This window comes from Dryobates pubescens, chromosome 25 (assembly GCF_014839835.1).
Source record: "Dryobates pubescens isolate bDryPub1 chromosome 25, bDryPub1.pri, whole genome shotgun sequence".
Classification (NCBI taxonomy): Eukaryota; Metazoa; Chordata; class Aves; order Piciformes; family Picidae; genus Dryobates; species Dryobates pubescens.
In genome coordinates this window covers 10,093,499-10,121,147 of record NC_071636.1, presented here as the reverse complement: position 1 = coordinate 10,121,147, position 27,649 = coordinate 10,093,499, and the positions used below count along the sequence as shown (strand labels likewise).

The 27,649-nt window shown below is 40.9% G+C and overlaps 1 protein-coding gene across 1 annotated transcript in view; it reads right to left on the bottom strand.

Annotated features, from left to right (window-relative positions):
- Positions 1-3,748: 3,748 nt before the first annotated feature.
- The window catches only part of GLT1D1 (glycosyltransferase 1 domain containing 1), a 63,678-nt gene continuing 39,777 nt past the window's right edge, over positions 3,749-27,649 (bottom strand). Inside the window, exons 11-14 of the mRNA XM_054173208.1 lie at positions 24,479-24,522; positions 22,934-23,054; positions 13,649-13,747; positions 3,749-4,450 (exon numbers count right to left, since the gene is read on the bottom strand). Of these exons, the coding sequence (XP_054029183.1) occupies positions 4,304-4,450; positions 13,649-13,747; positions 22,934-23,054; positions 24,479-24,522 (411 nt within the window). The 3' untranslated portion in view covers positions 3,749-4,303. The remainder of the gene's footprint in view (positions 4,451-13,648; positions 13,748-22,933; positions 23,055-24,478; positions 24,523-27,649) is intronic.

Genomic DNA, 27,649 nt, shown 5'->3' with positions numbered 1-27,649 from the left:
GCATCAGACCACATCCTAAGGGCCACTGAATTACGCTGTTGACTCAGCCAAGCTACTTGAAGCGATGATGGCTGCAGGACTCCTGCAAACCTTAGCATCCCTGTTAACTCTTCTAACAGTCAAGTTCTGCTGTGTGCAGAGGCTAAATTGAAAATGTCAATGCTCTAAATGCCATGTCACTGCAATTACTGGTGGAGCCAAGTCTCCCCAGACATAGTGTTTTCTAAAATACTGGAAGAATGCGCTAATATTTTTACAGCCATCCTGTTCCTTCCTCTGCTGCCTTTTGTTTCATTTGTCACTTCTGAAGTCTGAAACTCCAAAATGAGCAGCAATGAGTCCAAAGAGAAAAGTTTGACTTTTGTTTTCTTGAAGCCCTTAGAGATATCTATCTAAGTCCTTTCCCCAATTCTAGCAGACTACATCACCTCCCTCCAGGCACAGTGTGCAGTCCACTTCTGAGGCACTTTGGTTATGGCTAAAATAAGCTATCTCAGATCAGTACAATCTGCTTTCTCCCTTCAGAGCCAGCTGTTGATTGTGCTGCTGGCAAAGGACAAGAGTGGCAAATTTTGTGTTCACTCTAGAAAGCAAAGACCCTTTGCTTCCTACTGAGACCCTTTGGAAGGGGTAAGACCAGTTGCCTGTTAATGCTGTTCAGGTAGAGAGTGCAGCATTGGCTTTACTTGCTTTGAACAGCAGAGATGGGAGCTGGTAAATCCTTCCCAGTTTAAGCCAACAGTTCAGTTTTTGTGTAGAAGCAGACAAAAATGGGAGAACTTAATGTTCTTAGTGTCTCCATTCCCATTACAGATTTAACCTAACTCTATAAATTGGAATAGATATGCTTTGGGGCTAATTAAAATGAAACCCTAATATTCAGGAAGCTCTCATTTCACACACCACAGGCTCTGGCTGGGTTTTGCCACACACTACCAAATTGTCTCCACTTCTGAAGTGATCCTGCCAAGAAAGGAAACAGCATAGTAGTACCCATTGTACAGGTCCACTGCTTTCATTCAGTTCCTGTGGATTCAATGGCAGAATTAATTGCAAAATAAAATGCGTGTAATTGGATTAATTAAGAGTACATTTCAAGGTCTTGAAATACAGAATTAGCCACGGGGTAAATGCACAATGCAGGTTTTTCCTGCAAACAGCACAAGTGCTATTTTTGGAGCTGTATCTGTGTCTCATTGAGGTGTGCCTTGCTTAAAAAGCTGCTAGGATAAAAAAACTGGGGCTTTGAAGGGGTAAGATAAATGCTATAATTAGGGCTGCAGGACAACAAAAGGATTATTCTTAAATACAAAAATCATTTGAGTGAAGTTGTTGGAAAGATAATTATACCTAAACCTGCTTGCATGGGTCTAATACTTTCTTTACAAGGACTTAGCAGACTTGTTGAATATTTAGGGTCCTGGACCATGAGACTGGATGAAATTGAAACATAAATTCCATAGAACTTTATTAAGATGAAATTCTCCAGGAACTGTTGCCCCAACCTTTAAGCCTTAATAGACAGGCTTCATGTTGCAGAACGCAAGCCCATGTGATAAATGGTAGCAAAGCTGAATGCCCTTGATTGATGAATGCTGCCTCATTTGATGACTGTAAAACAGTCCCGAGGGCTGGTCGCGCCACTCTTTTGGTTGTTTTCTTATGTATGTATGTCTTTATTTATTTATTTCCCCCTTTTTTCCTTAATGCATATGTTGCAGAAGGATTGTTGAGCTTCTGCTATGGGGATGGCATGCAAATGAACATGCCATTTCCCAGATGCAGATTTCACATGTATAGATTAAATACAGTCTGGAAAAAACCAGAATGGTATGTTAATTAAATTCTGAGGGTGTCACAGGATTTCTCATATTTTGCTGGAAATAGCACAAATTCCAGCTCAATGCCTTTAGTTGCTTTGAAGCTTGGTAATAAATATATCATGCTTTAGAAAAAAGCTTTTCAATCACTATTCTTACTGATCATTTACCATTAGTACAATGCTTAGGCTTCTATCCCATGCTATGCATTTGTTTATTTGTTTTTAATAAGCTGTGTGTCACAGAAGCAACCAATGCTATGGGTGTGGGTGTATGTGTGTGAAAGAGAGATGGAAATGGCTAAAATCAAAGCCAAACAAGCAGACTTTCAGAAATATCCTGGCAGAGGAAAGCTTTGAGATGTATTGAGGAACAGGACACTCTGCAGCTAGCTCAGTTCTCTGGAAATGTTTTGTTTGGGTCTTTTTCCCCCCCTATTGCCTATAAAGGTCCCATACCACATGTTATGATGGAAATCTATGGTGTAGCAGTTCCTCCTTTAGTAGATATAAAGATAGGACAAGGGGCAACAGGTGCAGGCTGGAGCAGAGGAGGTTCTGTGTAAGCATAAGGAAAAACTTTTTCACTGTGAGGGTGACAGAGCACTGGAGCAGGCTGCCCAGAGAGGTTGTCGAGTCTCCTTCTCTGGAGACATTTGAAACCTGACTGGATCCATTCCTCCATTCCTGTGTGTCCTCCCTTAATTGATTCTGCTCTGGCAGGGAGGTTGGGACTTGATGATCTTTCAAGGGCCATTCCAACCTCTAACATTCCGTGATTCTGTGATAGAGCTTGCTGTGACTAAAAGAGATTTTGCACACCCATGAGAGGCCTCGCTCCTCACTGGTAATAGAGATGTCCAAAGAAATATGACTGCTCCTGAGACAGCAGGGAAAACTCAACAGGCCAATTCAGCTGCAGGTTTAGAAGCTGTTCAGTGGTAGATATTGGCTGGTGGCTTTTTATGTCAGCCCTAGCACTGGTGTGCTTACATCCCATCAAAGAACATGCCAGAAATGTTTAGGGAAAAAATGTGCTCAGAAGGGAGTGTAACAATTCTTGGATTTCAAATCAGGCCAGTTTTGCCCTTGAGGATTGTGTTATTGAAGGCAATGCTGAGCAGAAGCTCATTACAATAAAAGAGGGGGAAATTTGGAGAAGCCAAGATACAACATTCAAATTGCTTTCTTGTTTATTGTCTCAACAGTTGCAAAACATCAAAAATAAGGAGGAAAGCTTAAAATACACAGTGAATTTCATTATTACAAAGAAAAGCCTGACACTACAACCACGCAAACAATAGCAAACATCTCCCTGGGTCTCATCTGGGGCAGGATCAAGCCCATACAAAGGAAACAGAGGTGCTGAAATAACAAGTAGCTAAAAATACTACCATATTTAATACAACTTTATGTTTCTAAGTTCTTTGATAGCCAGTTATGGATTCAAAGATCTGTCCATAATTACTGGGCTGGCAGGGGTGATTAGCATGGTTTTCAAGCACAGATAAGCTTCACATTAGAACAGTCTGCTGCGGCATATTACAATATATCCTGAAAGCCACAGCCAGAAAATTGGAAATACCTTTCCCCTCTTCATTCCTTTTTACAGCTCTCAATTTAATAAATAAGTAAATCATAGAGGTATCAAAAAAACTGACTAACTAAGAGGTAGTTCACGTAAGAAAGCATCTCTGCCTGCAAGCATATCTTGCTGCTGCAGGCAGCACTGGGCAGGTCTGGAATCTGAAGTTGTGTGTGGCTGTTGGGTGCTGTGTCAGCCTTCCTGCTCTAGTCACAAGACCCAAGAGGAAAGGCAGGCACAGGACTGTTTGGCCTTATCAGCTCATCTGAGAGCAATTCAAGTACTTAGAAAGCAGCACAAGATGTGCCCTATACTCCTCACTTTCCCCAAGCACCAACACTTTTCTGGCCTCATGATCACTGTGTAGTCAATAGACTGAACTTTCAGTCTTAAGACAACTTCCATCTTCATAATATTATGCTCTGTTTACATAACCAATCTTGAGTTTATGAACATATATGTGCATGTCACATGTACCTGCATATATTCAGATTGGTGTGATTGGAAAGAAAACTGCTACTCCAGTTTGGTTAAGATGCAACATGATGAGCAGACTTACTGTAATCTTTATGTGGTGGAATGCTCCACTGTATAGAAGAAATCATCTTCCCTGTGAGGCCTCAGAACAACAAAATTTGGTGTCTGTTCATGGAATGTTTTTCTCATGTGTGATCTTACACAATGATACTGGTCTGTGATGAATTGGTACACTGGAGACAGTGTGCTGAATTAGATAAACTTGATAGTTTGAAGTAGCAGGCAACTCCTGTGATGCTGGTATGTTGGAATACAATAATGTATGTCTTACTATCTCTTCTTGAAAGAAACCAAGAGAACCCCAAATCTAATTCCATATCCATCATTAAAGTTCTACTGGGTATCAGCTCTGGTCCTGCAATTCACTGCAGTCTTAGGACAAGATTCTGATAGACTTTTCTTTCACTTTCCCATGAGTGATGTTTCTTCACGTATTCTTTGGCCCTTGTTACAATTTCTTTTTCCATAATGGGGTCGTTCATCAAACTCTTGGACAGCAGAACAAACTCCTGAAAAAAAGATAAAGAAAATAAAAAGTTCCTTGATGTGCTAATGGCACTGAAATAGCTTCCATCTCTGCCTTGCTTTTGGGAAAGCACTCGAACTCTGAGGCAATAAATTTTCAAGGCTATTACTAATTTATAAATAATGGTCAATAAATAATCACTTGATACATTATTTTAAGCAGCCCACCACCTACAACATTTAATATCACAGACAATCCCAAGGGAGTCAAGACAAATATGAGCAAGAAATTTAATGAGACAAAAAATTGTTTGCCTACCCAAGTGTTAGAAAATCAGGCTGGTGGTTATAAATTAAGTCAGTCACCTGGAGGAGAGTAATTCTTCTGCATGGAGGACAACTGGCATCATTTGGTCTTGGCTCAGCTAAATTAATATCTCATTGTTACTTTAATTAATTTTCAGGTAAGGCTGAACTCACTCCATAAATATAGTCACAATATAAAGATAAGAGCAAGGCATGCCCCAACAGGCTCTTCCAGAGTTGTTGCATGTAGTTATGGATACAGCAGTGTTAGCTCAACAAGCTTTGCAAAACAGCCATGTATGAACTTCCCATTAACTTCACCTGGCAAAATAGACATCACAGACTACACCTATCCCTTTGCCTGCTCCTCTGCCACTAGAGTTCTAGAGATGAAAAACTGAGAACTTCAAACACAGGAAAGGAGATTTGATGTCTGAACTAATCTATCCTGAGCAGCTGGTCTAATTTCATAGACAACTTCCAATACTTCAGCTTGATTACAACTATGCTCAGAACTTTGCAAAACAGTGTCTCTGTTCAGCTGAGAAAAGCAGGCAGCTCCTGTGCCACTGGAAAATTGAGATAATGCATTGGTGCACGACTGGTAGCAAAGATCTGTGCACAGGGATGTAGGGGACAAAAAGGATAGGAGAAGGAGATGTATTACTTACACAGTCTGTCAGCTAAGAAAGGAAACCGCACAAACAGGCCCAGAGTTCCTATCCACACTAGGTTAACTAGCTGTATTTTTCAAGGCATGCTTGAAAACCTAAGTACACAGCACATATAAAGACATACACAGATATAAAACCTTTGGTTCCCACAGAATCAATGTTGCTGTTGGAACGCGAGCAAGCAATAGCTATGCATAATACATAACTATAACCTGACCCCTGGGAAACACTGATATGTGAAATCACATTGAACATGTTATAATCACTGCTCTGACTCTCACTGACAAGACAAACTATCAATATATGCATCACTGGCATGAAATTCAAATAGTCAGTGAAGCACATCAGTTCTCTTTGAAAGGTTTGCAACCAGGTAATAGAATAAGATGATTTTCATATATGCATAATAACAATAACTTCTTATTTTACATAAAAGCAATACTGCTTGTGATCTGTGCTCTGTACACACAGTGCTGAAAGAGCAGCCTCTGGAATAGCCATGAGGGCCACGTGCTTCATACCCAGCCTGCTTTCCATCCACAGCCACCTTGCATTCGGGTATTTCACTGGTGTTTTCAGCTCCTTACTTGGGACCCATGTGGGCTGAAGAGGCCATTTTCTGACTGCTTTGAGGCTGTCCCTAAAGAAGACAGGTGAGTCTGGTCTAGAGAGTATCCTGAGGCTGCATCTCCCAGACACTGCAGACACAGCCAGAGAGTCCAGCTTTACAGACACGTCCTTTTCCTTCCTCCATCTCTGCCAAGAATACAGAACAGGGAAGGTGGCAAAGCCGTACATGACTTATGTTGGCTTCATCCAATTGCCTGTATAATCACAGTAATAAATACTGTTCACACTGAACTACACTCCAACTTTAATTTTATGCTCCTGTGGAGGATTTTATTTAAAGTAATGTTTTAAAATAATTTATGTAAATTACCCAAGAACAGAAGCAGCAATGTAACAATTTTTGACAGGTAGTCCTATTAGCATTCTTTTAAAATGTGGCTAGAGAGGACAAAAACTTGGAAACATGTAAATGATAGAAGAAATGAGATCCTTATTCACAGTTACAATACTTAATGCTGGGGATAATTTCAGGAAAATGCCAAACTGACTCCAAAGCATAAAAGTTGAGAAACTGCAGGAGAGAGAAAAAGCAAATGGAAAAATACCAGGAGATAAAGAATAAAGACTTCTCAGCTTTACCCCTACTTCTACTAATCAAATGTGACCACCCACAAGTCACTTGTGATCTGACTGGAAGCCAGTGGGAAGATTCACTATGACTTCTGCCTCATACCCTTTGAGCAGCTAGAATCATAGAATGGGCCAGGCTGGAAGAGACCTCCAAAGCTCATCCAGTCTGACCTCCCCACAGTCAGAAGGAACATCCCCAACTAGCTCAGGCTGCCCAGGGCATTGTCAAGCCTCACCTGGAATATCTCCAGTGAAGGGGCCTCAACTACCTCCCTGGGCAACCTGTTCCAGTGTTCCACCACCCTCATAGTGAAGAACACCCTGATATCCAAACTAAGTCTGCCCTTCTCTAGTTTGAAGTACATTGCCCCTCATCCTGTCACCACAGGCCTTTGTAAACAGTCTCTCTCCATCCTTACTGTAGGCCCCCACCAGGTACTGAAAGGCTGCTATCAGGTCTCCCCAGAGCCACCTCTTCTCCAGGCTGAACACCCCCAGCTCCCTCAGCCTCCAACCCCCTGATCATTTTTGTGGCCCTCTTCTGGACCCTCTCCATCAGGTCCACGTCCTTCCTATATTGAAAAACAAGCTTAGCTTGTTTTCAGTTTTGGATACTCAGCTTTAGATAGCAATAACTTAATTTTTCAGGTGTCTCCCTGTTGTTAACTTGCACTTCAGTTGTAGTTCCATGGTAAGTCTGAACTATGGGCTTACACTCACAGAACACAGACATTCAAAGCTCAGAGCTCTTTCTGAAAATTAAGGATTTAATTTCTCTTATGGCATACAAAGTCCTTAGTACCATGTCTCTGTATCAGCTGTTATGCTGTAAGTATTTCTGCCAGTGATATTTGTACAAGTATTTGTGCACTCTGGCATTTTGTTGTAGATGTGAGGAAAGCTTTACTTTGGGCAAAAGAGAGGCAAAATTCACAACTTACTTTCCATTTGTCAGACATAAGGGTATGTACTTCAGCAGCCAAAATGAAGGAGGTGACATGCATGCTAATTAACTGCTTGGGGGACATCCATATTTCTAGTGAGCCTTTTGTTCAGATACAGAAATGAGTTTAATTACTCCAGGATGAGGGGCAACAGTTTGACATTAGAGAAGAGTAGATTCAGATTGGATGTTAGGAACATGTGCTTTACCATGAGGGTAGTGGAACACTGGAATAGGTTGCACAGGCAGGCAGTTGAGGCCCTACCCTTGGAGATAGGCTTGACAGGGCTGTGGGCAACCTGATCTAACAGAGGATATCCTTGCCCACTGCAGGGCAGTTGGACCAGGTGACCTCTGGAGGTCCCTTCTGACCCAAACCATTCTATGATTCTGCATCACAGAAATACACAGGGTAAAAGTTGAACTTCAGTGGTTAGCCACAAGTCATAAAAGCCAGGGGAGAAGCTAATTTTATGTACATGCAGAACTGACATTATATGCATCCCTTTTATGGGTAGTACTTCACTTCAAACACAGACATTTTTCAACAGCAAATTGACCAATCATCTTTAAAGAAAATGTCAGCTTCTCTATATAGTACCTAAAAGAAATTCTGTACCATATTTTTTTAGAGACCCATAAATACAGGTATGTGGGAGATAAAGGCAGAAAATGAGAGTGCTGAGAAAAAAAAGAATGAATATTCCTGCAACTACCACCAGAACTGTACTGGTGCCACAGCTCACACAATGAAATGAAGATGCATGGTTAATATATTATTTATATAATGAAAGTAAGTCTGCAATTAAACCATTTCATAGCAGCTTCAGCAGATAAAAGAACATGATTCTTAAACAACAGCGAATCACCCCAGGGAAGGCAAACGCCAGCTGTAAATTCAGAACAGCAACAGATCTACCTAGAGGTAGGTGCAGCTCAGAAGCTAGCTGGCACGTTTGTGTACTTCACAGGGCAACGGGCCAGTGGAGTATAAACAGCAATTGCTGGCACTGCCCAAAATGGCAAATTAGTCTATTCAGTGCAAAGGTTCAAAGGTCTAAAAACTTCAGCTATTTTCTGGCTTGAAGCCCTGATAGAAATGGCATTGACCTGCGTTTGGCAGAGACCGACGTGCCTTCAATGTATTGCTGCCTGTGCTCAGCTGAGCTGCCTTTCCCTCTTACTGCTTCAAAAGTTGTGTCTGCTCACAGTAGTCTTTCCAGGTCCCACTCTCCCTCAAAGTTGGCCCCTCTTACAGGCTTTGAAGTTTATTTACCTCCTCCTGTTTATTTAGCTCCTTCTGTGAGCTTTTACAGATACTGAAGATATCATTTTGAATCTTGGGATACCTCTTTGTGTCTTCCCTTGTAGCACAGTTTTGCACTATTTATTGCCCTATTCTTACCTCTTACTTATTTTATTTTTTTTTTTGTATTTCAGGACCCATTAACTCAGTGTCAAATATTCCATAAACTTGCAAATTCAAGCAGTGGCAGGATCAAACTATGATTTAAAAGTAATGTGCTCGGATGGTGTAGTAACAAGGACAAAAACAGTTTCATAGCTTTCGCTTCTACATTAACTGTTTCCCTCTGAGTATTGTCTTCAGTAACTGGCAGGGCTTTCACTAATGCCCAGTCATCAAGCCTCAGCCTAAATGCAAATGGTTAACGATAATTACAACTATGACTACCTGCTTTCCTGTAAGCCACAAGGCTCACTTTCAGCAAGAATAAAAAAAGGCAAATTAAGAGCACTGACAATTTAAAACAATTCTCACTGTGTAATGATCAAATTATATCCCTCTAATTTGACTTTAAAAAGACCAGACACAATTGCTCGTATCTAAAGCTAACTGCATTGTAAAGCTTCCCCTCCACAGCTCAGTAACAACCTGAAAATAAGCACTGCCATCTACTCTTGCCCTCCGCTGCAGTCTGCATCATCACAATCAGATAGGATACACTAAACCTAGCAAGGAAAATTTCTGTGACAGTTTCTCATCTTTGGTGGGCCAGATTCTTCAAGGCAGACACAGTTTCCCAAGCACCTGACTGCTCTACTAGTCTCTCTGTATGCTTAAAAGCATTTTCCCTAACTAACCTGATGCAATTGAGGTTGCAGCAGAACACAGTTTACCAGGTACTTAGGATGTCAAAGTGATCAGAGTAACAAAGCCCAGAAAACCTCTTACCAGAACCTCTGTTTTCCAATCCGTATTGCCAAGCTGAATCTTCTCAGGCAGCAAAGTGCCACGGGCAGAGTGTTCCTTCTTCCAACAATGTGAGGCATGCCTTGAAACTCTAAAGTGTTCTAATTTAATTGCCTTTCTTTGATCTAACATAACTCTCAACCTGAGATAGTGTACAGTGAGTTTAAGACTCTGTTTGCTAGGGATTGGGGAGATAAGGAGCAATAGTAAAGGGTGACTTTAAAACCATGAATGATTATGATTGGCATTCTGAGCTCATCTCTGCAAGAACAAAGTTTTTCCAGCAACTCTGCAGTGGGATTAGAGTATTATCCTGTAAACAAATATATTCCTGACCCTTTTGCAAACTTTGATAATTTACACATTATCTGGCACCAATGAAAGTATAAAAGGACTTCTATTGAATGAGATGCAACTGCTGGTTTACAGAGAAAGCAGGGATACTACTTTCCTGTCTGAGAAAGGGTAAATGCACAACCATTAGCCAAGTCAGTGCAAATACTACCCATGAGTATGACAGCTAGTATAGTAATGCAAGTTGCTATCTTCACTTAAAAAAGATTCTGTGGGCTTCTGAGGCAGAAGAACAGCAAAAAAAGGGGTCTACAAGCAGCAGAATAGGGAGGTTTCTGATCTTTGGCACATTGCAGAGAAAGGAGCTCAGAGAGAAGGTGGTTATATAAATGAAGATTACAGCATTCCAGACATATTTACAGCCTGTGACTCTCACTCTGATATAAAAGGAAGTCCTTAGCCATTTGTACAGAGTCAATGATGTCACTGGAACTACTTTAGTGCTTAAAACTGCACTTTTCTCTAAGTGAGAAAATATATAGCATATTTTTAATCTTGAATTCCAAATAAACACTTGGAATGTAGGATGCTTGGAGATAACACAAGAGGTTTCTTACAAGGACATACAATGAAGCTAATTTAGTCTGGCATGAATAATGGATTTGAATGCCAAGTCAAACATCACAAGCATGTTGAGAGAAACAACAACATGTATCAAAACTAATATCAGGAGCCATCAGTCTGTGTGTGCAACATGATCATGCATCCCTGAGGTTCTGAAGCAGCACATGGAAGTCAGTGGGCTTTTTGCAGGGGCTTCATGGTCAAGCAATTTTACAAATAGCCTCCATTAGCCTGGAAGTACCCTGTTTCCAAAGGATATTACAAGAATACTCCCACAATAAAATTAATTACAGAAGTTAGCAAGGAAAATGTGCTTTTGTAGAAACAACTAGAAACAGTAAATAGTTCAAAACAAAACAAACCACAAAACAACCAAACCCCAAAATAGCAACAAACACACCCCCGCCCCCAAACCAAAAATAACCAAAATCAAACCATGAGCTGTGAGAATTTTTCTGTTAAAAACCCCTCCTGCGCTAACTGAGCAAATTTACCTTCCTGAAACATGAGTTAATAGGATGCATTAATCACACACCACACAAAGTCAATAAATAGGATACATTTCCATAGAATCATGGAATTTTTTTGGTTGGAAAAGCCTTCTAAAATCATCAAGTCCAACCATCAACCTAACACCATGATGGCCATTAAACCATGTCCCAAAGTGCCATGTCCACACATTTCTTGAACATCTCCACAGATGGTGACTCCACCACTTCCCTGCACAGCCTGTTCCAATGCCTGACCACTCTTTCGATAGCCAACCTAAACCTCCCTTGGCACAATATCAGGTCATTTCCTCTCATTCTATCACCTGATACTTGGGAAAAGAGACCAACACCCACCTCATTCCAACTGCCTTTCAGGGAATTGTAGAGAGCAATGAGGTCTCCCCCCTTAGCCTTCTCTTCTCTAGACTAAACAATCCCAGTTCCCTCAGCTGCTCCACGTAAGAGTTGTTCACCATCTTTGTTGCCCTTCTCTGAACACATCTACAATGGTGCAGCCAGGGATGGCTCTGCTCTTGGGGGTAGCTGGGGGCCCAGTTGCAGGGGGACATTTTGAACATCTCTAAAGTCTCTTTGTCATACAGAGACAGGTAAGGACAGCATAATGCAATGGAGATGACAAATCATGTGGGGGATTCCATGTAACACAACTTAGAGGCAGAGGTTCATGGCAGCTCATGGGGAGACAGAGAAAGGTTTGTAAGAAAAAGCTACAAAATTTCCACAAACAATAGCTATTTTTGTGTCTGTTTTCATTTTCAGTGTTGCTTCAATGACAAATAAGCTACCCTGCTACCCTGTTTTCTACAACATGCTTCCCTTAAACTGCTGGGTTATATCACAGTATCACTAAGGCTGGAAGAGACCTCAATGATCATCGAGTCCAACCTGTCACCACAGACCTCATGACTAGACCATGGCACCAAGTGCCATGTCCAATCCCCTCTTGAACACCTCCAGGGACAGTGACTCCACCACCTCCCTGGGCAGCACATTCCAATGACGAACGACTCACTTGGTAAAGAACTTTCTCCTCACCTCGAGTCTAAAGCTCCCCTGGTGGAGCTTGAGACTGTGTCCTCTTGTTCTGGTGCTGGTTGCCTGGGAGAAGAGACCAACCCCTTCCTGGCTACAACCACCAGTTGTAGAGGGCAATGAGGTGACCCCTGAGCCTCCTCTTCTCCAGGCTAAGCAACCCCAGCTCGCTCAGCCTCTCTTCATAGGGCTTGTGCTCAAGGCCTCTCCCCAGCCTTGTTGCCCTTCTCTGGACATGTTCAAGTGTCTCAATGTCCTTCCTAAACTGAGGGGCCCAGAACTGGACACAGTACTCAAGGTGTGGCCTTACCAATGCAGAGTACAGGGGCACAATGACTTCCCTGCTACTGCTGGCCACACTATTCCTAATGCAGGCCAGGATGCCATTATGTGCAAGTGTGTGCACACCTCCACCTCATAAATGTTTTGCTATGGTCCTCACCACCCGAAAATCATTAGATTGATCATTGGGCATCTGATTTATTTTTGCATTTGTAAACTAATTCTGTTAGCCAGGTACCTCTAAGAAACATTAGCTCAAAATGAGAAGAGCAGCTGTTGAGGCCTTAGTTCCTTAGTCACTCAGCACTAGTGAAGAGCTAGGGTGACTTCAAATAGGGGATGCCTTTAGATGTGAAAAGCAAACACAAAAAGGGCATGGGTCTGTTGGAGAAGGCTCTATTTCTATTATTATTTGCAAAATTATCAAATTATCTAGTAAGTTTTTTTAAAAAGAAAAATCTTGAGTTGGATAAAAAACACTGAGGGAATGTAGATCTTAAATCTGTCTTCCACAATACACATGAATATGTAACAGAAAGCCATAAGCCAGGAAAATAAACTGGAATTACAATGTTCATTATTTTAATAGGGTAGTGCTCCCTCTCTCCCCACTCTTATCTTCATAGAAACTCCACTCTGACATTTTACTTAATTTTAGTCATTAATTATTTTCTGAATGAGTGTTATCTCGGACCTAATAATGCTTTATATTAACATTTAATTGCTAGAAATTATAGATAATGTATTATCTAAAACTTCAGGCTGGGGTTAGCTACTGCTTGTCTGATGAGAGTTTGCATTTCACTTAGTACTCGAAGGGAAATTCGGCATATGAGCAGCATCTCTTGGCGGGCTCGTTCATGGAACCTTGAAAGCTGAGGTGCAGCAGGCTGATGAGAAGCCAGCCCCATTCGGGTGGCCGGCGCAGGCTGGGCAAACATTCAGCAAGGCTGACACCTAGTAAAAGTTGAATGAACTGCAAAGCGAACCTGAGACAACAGCCGAGCTTCAGCAAAGGCAACCTAACACCCAGGGTTTTAGGAGCATCTGAGAACAAAAAATTGCTGAAATGGAAAGCAAAGTTTCCATATAGTCATAGGCATGTAATGGAAAACCAAGTTAACCTTTGGAGGAGAAAGGTCCAAGGATTTTTGTTCTCTTACCTGAGGATTTGAAAATAGCAGTCCTGTTTCCTTATGTTTTATTATTGCTGCATTTCCAGGAATGTTCCTTGCCAGCACTGGAATACCTAAATCCATGGCCTAGAGGAACACAGAAAAGAGAAACAACAGTTTATTAGGATTTGGAGATTCTGAGGTGTTAATGACAACAATGAAAAGCAGAAATGACAAAACAAACTTTTCCCCCCATCTCTCCATTATTTATTTTTAGATGAAAAATACCATGTCTGAGGTGATATGGAACTTCTCTGAAATATTCTGTTGGGTTTTTTGTTAGTCTTGTAACTTTGAACATACTACCAGAAGCAATCAATCCAGAAGGTCAATGGATAGCTGCTTCATCCTTTGTTCTTTTTCAGCTCAAATATGCAGTTTGCTTCCCATTGGAAGCTGCTGATATATGGCAGGCTTGAAGAGAATGAAATTGAAGTTCAGATCAAAGTCTATCAGTGTAACTCCTACCATTATTATGCACAGATGAGAAGATTAGTTCACAGCACAGAAAGGCAGTTCTCCCCAACAAAGTGCCTGCTCTTTTGTTCCATTAATACACATTTTCCACAGCTTTTCTATAGCATGCAGAACTGGAGAGATGTGGGCAGCCCAATGACAGTGAAGGTGACCACAGAGATCACTTGACTCTTTCTCCTCAGCAGTTCTGATTCCTGTGGGTCATATAGGACTCTGTATGGAGTTTTTATTTTGACAGCATCTGTTACTATAGCTTGTCTTAGACTTTGAGCATTCAGGAACTACAGGTATGTATGTAGTGATGCAGCTTCTGACTGAATTATACCAAGGAGAGGAAAGAAAAGGTTATGCTTTCAGAACACATTATGCTTTCAGAATATACTGTCTGTACAAAGTTATTGGTGTGGGAGCCCTCTGAGAGACCAAGAAGGAGGATTTGATTCTACCTAAATTATGGGCTATTTAGCTCTTCATTTGTATGTGTGTGTGTGCATGTATGTATATAAGGCACAAAAAAGGAAAGGATGTGTGGGGTCTCAGCACTGTAGCATTCCAGACTGCCTGCAGGATCAGAGACCCAGCACATCATCTGTTCAAAGCCAGTAAATCATTTCCAAGACACCTAAGGCCTAGCAACTTTAAAAAGTACAGCTTAGATTTTTGAAATAACTAGTGTGCAAACCTCAGGCACTCAGCTCTGCTACTGATGCATATCCTGATCTGAAGCTTCAATTACTATTGATGAATTCAGAAGTCTTGAGGTGCACTGACTGTGAAATCAGAAAAACTCATGTTGTACAATTATCACAGTGTCAAACCAGAAAGAAATTCACTCCCCCAAATCTTCAATCTATCTCAAACAGATTCCCTGTCACTTCAGAGTGAATGCATTTTTAATTACTGTCATTACACTGCTGGATGGGGAGCAATTTTGCTTCAGCCTACGTAGCAAGAAAACAAAACTCCATGGAGAAAAGCATGGGGTTTGGTAGTCTGGACAAAAGCACAGACAAAAATACCCTGGCTGGTAATGTACAGACCCAATTATGTTTTGAACACTGAGGGACACTGCTGTGACTTAGCAACACGTCTTAATAGCTTAAAGTATCCAGGAGAAACACTTTTAAAATCAGCACTGCAGATAAATTTACGCTGGACATACAAATTCTGTAGTACTTCTGGCATGAGCTTCTGTTTCCCAGCAATTAGCTCTAAAAATAATAACCTTTAATGTCATACATAACCTGTTCTACAGTTTGTATCAGAAACCACTGGATCAGTTGGAGGTTAACTCAGACAAATAGATAAATAAAGTGAACACAAGCCAGAATATACAAATGAGAAATATATTACAGATTTCTGAATGTATCTTTTTTAATTAAAAAAAATAATAATAGGACTAAGGGGAATGGAATGAAGCTGGAGGTGGGGAGATTCAGACTGGACATGAGGAAGAAGTTCTTCACTGTGAGAGTGGTGAAGGCCTGGAATGGGTTGTCCAGGTTGAGGCCCCATCCCTGGAGGTGTTTAAGACCAGGCTGGATGAGGCTCTGGCCAGCCTGATCTAGTGTGAGGTGTCCCTGCCCATGGCAGGGGGGTTGGAACTAGATGATCCTTGTGGTGCCTTCCAACCCTGACTGATACTATGATTCTATTTTGTTACTTGTTCACTGTTAAAACATATCTGCTTTCCAAAGGTAGATTTGCCAAAATGTATACTGACTTTACCTACTTATCAGCACAGCAAAGTTCACAGAACTTTAAAGTCCACCCATGAAATGGGTTCTGAATCTGCAGGTTAAGGAAGTTGCTTTTTGCTCTAACTATATACCTAATGTGGGGTTCCCACAGAAGCATCTCCAGGAGAGGCAGAATTTCTGATTCAGCTCTTTTTCAGCCCTTCCTAGTGACAACCTTAACTGCCCTTGTGTTCAGTCTGCTGGCTGTTGACCTCATTCAAACATGTTCAATGAGCAGGGAATGAAGATATTTCACCTGAACTTCTGAACTGAAAATCAAGAGCTTGATAGTGGCAGTGAAGTGTGTCGGTGTTCATTGTCACCTACCTGAGGCACTCGCCTCACCTCTCTGTATCTCCTTTTAGGAAACAAAACTGTAAGAGTACTTCAGGTCTGGCTACTTTCCAAACAAGCAATTGTCCATACAAGGAACACATCATTGGGGGGAAAAAAATAGCAGAAAGAAATAGTGACAGGAGAAAACACAAAAACACATCACACACATCCCCAAGGCTTGATGGCTGGCAGTGCCACTATTCCCAGCTGTGAGACACAGACGAGTTTGGATTTGAGTCAGTGAACAGTGGGCATGGTGCTGCCAGGTAGTACATTGGCAGTGATGGTCAGCTTATGTGTGGGACTGGCCTGGGGAAGTTCTATGTTGGACTCTACCTAGTGGTGTGGCTGCAGAGGCTGGCACAGCACTGCTGGACTGCAGCACACATTTACAAAAAACTCTCTCAAGAGATGTTCCTTCACTGCTGTTTCTGGATGCTGCACAGTTGATGATTCACTGAAGTTGATCACTAAGTTGATATTTAATTTTCCATGATTTTTGAACTCTAGAGGGGAAGCCATTTGTTCTCTCTCAGAGTTGGAGGGCACTAAGTGCTACATAAGAAAATTTTCAGGCCCCAAAGCACATAGGTACCAATGAACTACAGCTACAGAAAGACTGAACAGATGGCCAAATACATAAGATAAGGGGCTGCCTTTATAGCAGCTAGCCTTAAACAAATGGATTGGGCTGTAAATAATTACTGCATGAAGTGGCTTAGAATTTAATTTAGCTCCTCAGTCTATTTTTAAGCGGTAAAAAGAATAATTTGCATTGTTGAAAATATGTATAATTTACTGACCTAGGTTCCACAAATAATAGCATAAAATCCCATTTTAGTCCATTGGCCATCTGTTTTGCTACATTATTCTGACTGCAAATGTGTCTTAATGCTATTTCAGAAGGATGCAGTGTGTAAATTTCAGCTTTGGAGGCATGTTACACAATAACCATTTCTAACCAGCAGTATATGGCTTATAGAGTAAATACAGGGTTTATTTACTGTTTTGTCTTCTGGATTGTCCCCAGTTTTTTTCCTCCTAGCCTGTGCACCATTTTGTTGTCCTGGTTTCAATTGTACTGCTTTACAACATCCCTTAATTATTTTTAATTTTTATTTTATTTTATTTTTATAGCTTGCTCTGGCTTATACTCCATACTATTAGGACTGTACTTCACATGTTGTCTCAGACTGGATTTTCAATCAAGATTATAACAAAATATTTTTGGACAGACACATAAAAAATATATACAATGAAATTAATTGTTTTTGACTTAAATAGAATAGAATAGACCAGGTTGGAAGAGACCTTCAAGATCATTGTGTCCAACCTATCAACCAATCCAACCCACCTAATCAACTAAACCACGGCACCAAGCACCCCATCAAGTCTTCTCCTAAACACCTCCAATGATGGTGACTCCACCATCTCCCTGGGCAGCACATTCCAATGGGCAATCACTCTCTCTGTATAGAACTTCTTCCTAACATCCAACCTAAACCTCCCCTGGCGCAGCCTGAGACTGTGTTCTCTTGTTCTGGTACCGGCTGCCTGGGAGAAGAGACCAACCTCTGCCTGTCTACAACCTCCCTTCAGATAGTTGAAGAGAGCAATAAGGTCACCCCTGAGTCTCCTCCTCTCCAGGCTAAGCAGCCCCAGCTCCCTCAGCCTTTCCTCATAGGGCTTGTGTTCCAAACCCCTCACCAACTTTGTTGCCCTTCTCTGGACTCATTCCAGCAAGTCAACATCCTTCCTAAACTTAGGGGCCCAGAACTGGACACAGTACTCGAGGTACGGCCTAACCAGTGCAGTGTACAGGGGCAGAATGACCTCCCTGCTCCTGCTGGCCACACTGTTCCTGATGCAGGCCAGGATGCCATTGGCCCTCTTGGCTGCCTGGGCACACTGCAGGCTCATGTTCAGCCTACCGTCGACCAGCACCCCCAGGTCCCTCTCTGCCTGGCTGCTCTCCAGCCACTCTGACACCAGCCTGTAGCACTGCATAGGGTTGCTGTGGCCAATGTGCAGAACCCAGCACTTGGATGTGTTCAATCTCTATTTTATTTTATTTTTATAGCTTGCTCTGGCTTATACTCCATACTGTTAGGACTGTACTTCAGATGTTGCCTCAGACTGGATTTTGACTTACAGCAGAACAGAGTCTGACCATCTTTCTTTTCAACAATCTTTTTTTTTCCTTTTAATTGGCTTGGGTTTGTTTTGGGTTTTGGTAAAAACATAACAATCTAATTATTTTTGTAACAGCTGGCATACTCTTGAGAGCACAGAAAAAGTACTCAGGTGAAATGGTGCTGCAGAAAAAAACAAAACATTTTCTTACCAACTATATAGAGAATGCATAAAATTCCAGCAGTAGTGACTTTTCCACTATCACATGCCCAGGAACATGTAGAACTCCTGAGCTTTCTGAGGAGGGAATGTATTTTAAACACTTGCTGCAATACTTGTTTTCTTTTCTTTGAATGCCAAACAGAAAATAGCTCCATTATAGCAAAATCTCTGAGATAGCTGTACTAGATGACAAAGTACCTTCAGGCAGGGTGAAACAGATATGATTATATATTTATCTCATCTATCTATTATAGATATTTATCTCATACTAAAGCACTGTTTATAGATTCATGGGCTTCTTGAATTTTGAAGCTTCAAGAGAATGCAAGTTGCATTTCCATATTCAAGCAAGATGTTATCTCCAGCCTAGGACCAAAGGATTTTTATACACAGTCTTTTGCATTATTAATTGAAGAAGATTTTAACAGATGGCCCTTTCTACTGCTGGCCACCTCAAGCAGACACTCAACTTTGTTAGACTCTGAGAGAGAAATTTTTACATAGGATACTTTATAAGCATGTCCACTATACAGCTAAGTAGTAGACAGACAGACATTACTAAACCCCATATAACATAAGCAGAAGACTATAAACAGGTCTGAGGTAGTAAAAAAAAGGTCAAGCTCCTGGTAGTTTCTCAAGAGAAAACAGAAGACCTATTTCCACTTGTAGAAAATCTTGACTCAACTGGGACCAGAGCTGTTCTCATACAACACCTGTGCCACGTCTATTGAACTACTTATAATGCAAGATTTCATTTTGTACCTGTAATTGGTAACTCATTTGCTTTCAACCAATATGTACCTGAACAGGCATGCTGAGGCTTCTGAAAGCATGCCACCTCTTTTTATCCCTGCTCTATGACTTCCATGATAAATTCCAGCCTATGAGTTACCAGTTCAAAGGTTAAGCTATGCTTCCCCCACTATTCAAAAACAAAGCAATATAGGACTGGGGCTTGTGGAAAGAAGTGGGTCACCTACGGTCACACTTCTTCCAGGAGGAAATACTCTATTTAAGAATATCTGAAAGTACCTTTAATATTCATAAAGAAGAAAGTCATTATGCATGAAAAACCAACCCTAACTATTAGGTTTGACATTATTCCATCAATGTAATAACAGAAGAAAGGAGAGCAGGATCTTTTTATCTTCTTTTTATGAAGAAGTTCTGATGTACAAGAAAATAGCTGACAGTCTGCTGTGGGTCAAGTTTTGCACTTAGAAGAACTAATTTAATTTTTCCACTATGGTCAATTGGCAATTTATTTCAGCATAGTTAGCTGTCTGTTAAACTCAGATGAAGACTTAAAGGTGTATTAGATGTTGATTAGCTTTGTTTATAGTAAAGGTAATGTCTTCAATAGGATTAAATATATCAATTATAAAACTGGCCAAGGGTCATGATATGCATAGCTACATGTCAGCTAAATAAGTAACACTAACTACTATATAGGTATGAAAAGACAAGCGGAGTCCCTCAGGGATCAGTCCTGGGACCAGTCTTGTTCAACATCTTTGTAGGTGCCATGGACAATGGCATTGAGTGCACCCTCAGCAAGTTTGCTGATGACACCAAGCTGTGTGGTGCAGCAGACACACTGGAGGGAAGGGATGCCATCCAGAGGGGCCTTCACAGGCTGGAGAGGTGGGCACAAGCCAGCCTCATGAGGTTCAACAAGACCAAGTGCAGGGTCCTGCAGCTGGGTCGAGGCAATCCAAAGCACAAATACAGGCTGGGCAGTGACTGGCGGGAAAGCAGCCCTGAGGAGAGAGACTTGGGGGTGTTGGTGGACTTGCAGCCCGGCAAGCCAATCAGATCCTGGGCTGCATCAAGAGAAGTGTGGCCAGCAGGTCAAGGGAGGTGATTCTCCCCCTCTACTCAGCTCTGGTGAGACCCCACCTGGAGTACTGCATCCAGTTCTGGAGCCCCTACTACAAGAGGGATATGGAGGTGCTGGAACATGTCCAGAGAAGGGCCACGAGGATGAGCATAGGGCTGGAGCACCTCTCCTATGAGGACAGACTGAAGGAATTGGGGCTGTTCAGTCTGGAGAAGAGAAGGCTCCAAGGTGACCTTATTGTGGCCTTCCAGTATCTGAAGGGGGCCTACAAGAAGGCTGGGGAGGGACTTCTCACGATATCAGGTAGTGATAGGACTAGGGGGGAATGGAATGAAGCTGGAGGTGGGGAGATTCAGGCTGGATGTGGGGAGGAAGTTCTTCACCATGAGAGTGGTGAAGCCCTGGAATGGGTTGTCCAGGGAGGTGGTTGGGGCGCCGTCCCTGGAGGTGTTTAAGACCAGGCTGGACGAGGCTCTGGCCAGCCTGATCTAGTGTGGGGTGTCCCTGCCCATGGCAGGGGGGTTGGAACTAGATGACCCTTGTGGTGCCTTCCAACCTTGACTGATTCTATGATACTATGAAATATATCACAGTATATTAGAGGTTGGAAGGCACCTCAAGAGATCATTGAATCCAACCCCCCTGCCAAGGCAGGATATATAAAGAAATTCAGCAGGAACAAAATAGAATGAATACTTCTTCATCCTAATACATACTTTTTTTTTCTCATGTCAAAAAACAACCATCAACATGGCAGAAGTGAATATTGCAAGCCTATATAAACATCCTGCATAGAATGCTCCTTTGCTAGAATGGTCTTGTAGTTTGTAGAGAAGTAGAGAAATATAACAGGAAGTATTTATTATTCTGTTTGTGTGGTAATTTATATATTTTATTTTATTTTTTTTACAGGTCTGGGTATGAATTGGGAATGAATTACTCAACATAACTGTGTACTTGGAACTTCAAGGAATACCTTCCCACTAGAGGTGGTCTTTGACTATTTAAGAGCCCTGACAGGACAATTGAATAGTTCAGCCACATAGAAAAGAGCTTAAATAAAAACTTTCCTTGTTGATTTTGTCTTACAGTTATATTCAAAACTTGTCAGAAGTGGACCTTCCAAAGATGAGAGCAAAAATCAGTAACTCCTGAAGCAGGCTCAGCATTACCTCTGAAGTTAACTGACTTTAAGCTACCCCATATTTGTTAAGACACTGAATTTACAAGATTGCTTCCCCTCCTGATAAAAGCTAAGGAAAGTGCCTTTTAACTGTTCCAGTGTGATGGGAACATTTTGAGGAAAACTATACAAATTGTTCCATCAATCCTGAGTTTGCATCACCATTTGTATTAGGCCAAGCACATCTGCACTTCTGTTGCAGAAGCTGTCTCTTTGCTTTCTTTCCCCACTTTTCCTGTCCCTGATCCCCCCCTCCCCTCTAACTCACACTCTCAGGAAATAAACCAGAATGATTTCTGGTTGACTGCTATGTGAGTAGTCCTGAAGGGAAGGTGCAGAGGAGGTGACAGATACTCAACTTTTACTTCTCTGAGTCACTGACTTAGTTGTGGCTGTGTACTGTGCGGTACCACCCCATTTTAGCTCGACAGCCCAACATACAAAATCTGTCTAGCCTGACACACAGCTAAGTGTATTGCTGCTGTGAAGCACCATCTGCATCCACCTCTGAGCACTGGCATTTCAGAAAGGAAATACCTACCTGCAATCTTATCATTACTTAACTTCCATCATTCTTACAGTGCTCACTCAGTTCTTACTTATCAGGACTTTCAAATGTGTGGAAGAAAAGCATGTGGGAAATGCACCATGTGATTATTCATAGGAGATTCATTAATACAAATTATGTAACTGTTTCTGTGGTCTTCTGAGATCACCAGGAACCAACATTCAGCAGTCACAAAAAAAAAAACCCCAACCAAACAAAATAATTCCCAGAAGGAGTTTGCCCAAAGGACTTCCACATTAAGTACATTTCTTTTTTATCTAGAAAACATTTGATACTAAGCAGTGCCCTACTTTGACAGGTATGAAATAAACCTGGTTATTAATTTGCAATACTGATGGCCAAAAAAAAAAAAATGAGCCTAGCATATCACTCATTCATTAATCATTTCAGAAGTAAATAACCAAATACAGATCTTAGATTGCTTTTTGAAAGGATGTAAAAATAAATGAAAGTCTATTCTAGCAACATTATGAGGAAGGAGATGTTGAGTCGAGAGTAGTGACAACCCCAGTAAATCAGAATGATTTTTAGATCTCAGGTCTGTGTTGGTAAATTAAAAGGATTGATAAAACTACATTCTGTCCTTGGAAAAACTAAATGGACAAAGTGTAAAAAACTGCCAGTTCAAGGGAAGAACACTTGCAAAGAGAAATATTTTAGTTTTGTCTTCACTAGCTTTGGAACATATGTTGACACACATTTCCAGTGATAAAAGGTGATTTCAGATTCTCTGTAACCTCACAGTAAAACCTTACCACTAAGATGCAATTACCTCCAGAATTGCAGCAGACATGCCTTCTGAAATGGAGCTGTTCACCACAGCAAAGCACCTTCTCACAGCAGCATGAAGATCATCCTGTGGCATCTCCTGTAAAAAATGTACTCCTGGGGCCCTAGAAATGAAATGGACACCGATAGGAGACCTAAAAAAGTGCTCTAACAATTCTCTCTACATTTACAGCAATGATGGAAGGCGGTCAGAGCAATTCAGGCATAGTTCTGATGTTAACAATCACTTGCCTGTGGGCAAGCCACCTTACTATGTTTTGGTTAGCTTTCTACCTATAAATGCAGTTATAAACTCAGTACAGAACACATTGCTATCTGCCATTTCTTTGTCTGCCCTGGAGTTTCACAGCTGATCACTTCACACCATGCTTTGTTAACCACAATCACTCTTATAACTGAAGGAGACAAGTTCAGTGGATAGTGGTACAAGTTTCCCTTACAGAATTTATGTAATATAGAGAGGATGGATACAGAGATTTAGATAAAACACAGTTTAAATACTTAGGGCAATGGAGCACCATCATCAAGAATGGTCAGCTGCAGGAAACACTGCCTTTTCAGATGGACTGTGGTTCTGCAACATCTCTTTGATTCCCCCTTTAAAATACTTTTCTGTTTTGAATAGTTACATTTCTACTGCTTCCATCTTTTAGTTGTTCAGTCAGAGATGAAGTGAATGAGACCTTTAAGGCTGGTGATCATTTTTGAAAAGCTAGCATCTCCTCCACTTGATGATCCTGTTCCTGCCTCTTTAACCTCAACATGAGATCACTAAACCAGATAGAAACACAAGTACATTTGACATTAAGAGCAGCTCCCTGTCAACTAGACTTGGTTAACATTGGTTTTCTGATTGGGCAGTAACAGCCAGCCTCCACAGAGATAACTAATTATGTCAAACTGGACTATAAATACATGAATACAGGAGTCATGTTTCCCATGAATAACTTGATAGAAAACACACAGTATGCTTTTGTGCTCCAAAAATGGAAGTACAAAACTCATATTATATGCACATTTTATTATCAGAGATAAGGTGGCTGTTATGTTCACGTCAGAGTTTTTGGTTCTGCAGACACACCTCCAAGATCTCATTTCTCTAACACATATATCCTTCCATCAAGAAGTATATAAACTAGAGATAGAAAAGCTATACAGGGTTACTTAGTCCATCTGCTCATTAACCCACCACCACCAAGCGGGCAAGATCTTGCTGAAGTCAGTATAAAAGAAAGAAAGAAACAAAAAGACTCAAAAGAACAATAAACATAAATCACACTACGAGAGGTGTGAACAAGCACAAAACATGAAGGAGATCTACTGGTTATTCTAAAATGTAAAATGTGTAGAATACTTACTCTAAAAATGTTACATGCCAAATAATCAGAACACGTTTGTTAGTCATACAGAGAGCTCTGCAGGCACGTTCATTTGTACACACACAAGCATTTACACACACAGTTTTAAAAGCTAGTCAGCTAACTGCTTTCATCTGGAGCAGACAGTAGGCTTAACATTAACTTCTTACCTTTTAACTTTTTCTTTAACTTCACATGTAAAAAGTGGATCAACCTGGAAGTGAATATAGACACGGGTACATGGCACTGCTTTAGCACTACAACCTATGTTTGAAATACTCAGAACAAAAACCAAAACCAACCAACCAACAAAAAAAAAAAAGAAACTTAGCACATTTTTAACTAAACTATTTAAATGCATGAATGTGCTGGGCTTTAAAATCATGCCACAGATCTTGGTGGTTACATTCGGCTCTTCAGACGAGCTCTTGTGAGTGACTGACACTTAGAATACCCAGCTAGGAGTCCAGAGGGTGAGCGCGAAGATGAGCAGAGTGGGAATTGATGAATCCACTCTAAATCTTTAAGTGACTCCTAATGCAGTGTAGCTTTGGTCTACTGTCAGAAGGGGAGGTTCCATTTCCTCTCCCCTGACATGCCTCTGGCTGCAGGTTCTAATTAGAGCTAGATCTAGTTAACATGAATGACTGTTTTCAGATGACTGTGAAGGCTAACATGATTCAGATGACCAGTTTGACAGCTTACTGTCTAAGAGAGGAACAATGCACTAATGTGCCAAGCAATTGTCTGTCTCTTGATGCATGGAGTGAACAATGTGAGGAAGGACAGAAACTCTTCAGGCTTTAGTTAACATAGGAAGCAATCTGCATGCAAACTGGGGTAGTCAGGTAGATGTTATGCACTGACAAAAACATTTGATTGAAAACTAATAAACACAACATTCTAAAATACAATCTCCCATGCAAGCATGCTAGAGTTACTAAAAAGTTGTCCAGGCTGGGCAATAATTCCAGTAGCTGTATGTAAAAAGTTTAAATATGTTTACTGTTACCATTTAACATGATTAAAAGAAATAAACAGAAGTTGGAAATCCTTAACTAGACACGAAGAAGAAAACTAGAGTGTTTGTTAATTAAGGTTGACTGACTATATTAGTTTAATTCATGATAGCTTGCACAGCTTGCAGCAGTTGTAAATACTGGGAACAACAGGGCTGATTTTTTTTAATGCTTGTTAATATTTTGGCTTGGGGTTTGTGGTTTTTTTCACATTATGAGATAGGGAACACTCACAAAGCATTTTAGAAAACTTGTATGGAAAAAAAGTCAGACTTTGAGTGTGTACTTTGAACACAAGATTAATTAGTCCAACAAAACAGGGCTTCATAAGTTAAGATTCTAGAAAAACCTTGCACTAAGGAATGAATTCTGGCTGAATGCAAGAAGGAAAAGGTTTGCATAACTGCTCACGACAGTGGTTTTGGTAACAGTAGCGGGGGGGGGGGTGTGGGGGTGTGGATCAAATATTATTTTCTGAAGCCCTACGTGATCCTGAAAACAGAGTATGACAGAGAACCCCACACTAAAACAGTATATTCTGCCAGAGGGTCCATGCACGCTTCATACTGAACTTCACAATTGCTATTTCCATAAAAATATCTTTTCATCTCCCCCTCCCCACCAAGTATGATCTTGATGCTGAGTTCCTCTCATGAGGAACTATACTCTGTTTCCAATAAAAATCAATGGAGTACTTGCAAGTCATTTAATGAGCAGTGGGATATGGTCTTCTACTTTTCTACCTTTAGAAGGATTAGAAAAACCTACAGCCTGTGACTCATAAAATTTGTAAGATATTAATTTCTATCCCATCTAATTCTGTGGAAGCCAAGAAATCACCATCTGCCTCATAAACAGAACACTCCTTTAAGCTGTATTCTTCTATTGGTAGATATTCTAAGAAGCCTGGCTTGAATATGAGAAGTCAGTTAAAATATTACTTTCAGGATGGGTGTAGCAATGACTTAGATAAGTGATCCCCCTGAGCTATATTTAGGAACTTGAGGGGGCACAGTTATCTAACCACAGGCTCAATTTAACAGAAATTAGATACAACATAAGCTGTTCAGTAAGTTGGAAATACACTTAAAAGATGTGAATGCTTCCAAAGCCAATTGACTATGGCAGAGTGCCTAGCAACTTAGCACAGTCTCAGAAAAAGCTACTGAAAGGAAAGCTACTTTCACCCAAAATGTCTCCACAATCCAGCTATTCTCCAGGTAGAGTGTTTGTTGCCACATTTTATTTTGTCATCTATTAACATAGCATCATCATCATCTATTAACATGTCATCATCAGACACCTATCTTTTTTTTTAAATCATCCATCCAGAGGAAGAGCTTCAGAGAGCTGCAAATTTTGTCAGTTTAGCAGAGATCAGAAGAAAGCAGCTTGCATTTTCTGAACAGCTTCTATCAGAACAGATGATACATGGAAAAGGGAGTGGGCACATAACAAGAAACCACACCTAAGAGGACCAGATATGCTATTAAGGAAGTTCTACTCTGCTGACAGGTGAAGAAACATCTGAGAGATGTTTGACAGTGCAGAAAGTCACAGATCAAACACTGCACAAAGATGAAGGTGTCTATTAAGCACAGGGCCTACCACGATCAAAATCTTCTATAAATGCACTATATTAAATTGCTGTCATAGAAAAATTAATTCAGACAGGAGAAATGGTCCAGAAACATCTTCATTATTATGCTGGAATTACTCTAGACTTTGTAGGGAAAAACAAGTCTTAGTATATTTAAAGTTCTGGCAGAATATCACCCACAGTGCTAAAGAGTGAAAAGCTGCATCTGCAACTGTATTCAGTAAGGATAGGAAGAATTTGCTCAATTGCTCAGGTTTGGGAGGTTTTGACAGCATTCCTGTGAAAGGCATCAGCTTTATTCACAGCAGCAGGTGACCCCACATCACAATTTTTCATCTGATCGATTGTTGAATAGGCTCAGCAAGACCAAGCTTCCCCTACAACTGAAAACACAACTGCTGTCTGCAATACAACACAATCTGCCTGCAGCAAATGTACCAGGAATGCAAGATCCTTGTGAATTAAGCCATTCTACATCATCTTTTCTGTATACTAAATGCTTCAGGAAATTCAACGTCTCCTAGCTCTTGTGCTGCAGTTTGGGCCAATTAACAGCTTGTTTAAAAAAATACAGTTTTAATTTAGCTGAAACAATTTGGCAACTGGGATCTAAATGAACAAATCCTCAGGTCTAATGGAAAAATCTATAACCTGGTTAAGAAATATTGGAACAGCTCATTTTACCATTTCTAACTAAAGTTTCATTTTCAGGGAGTTTTTCT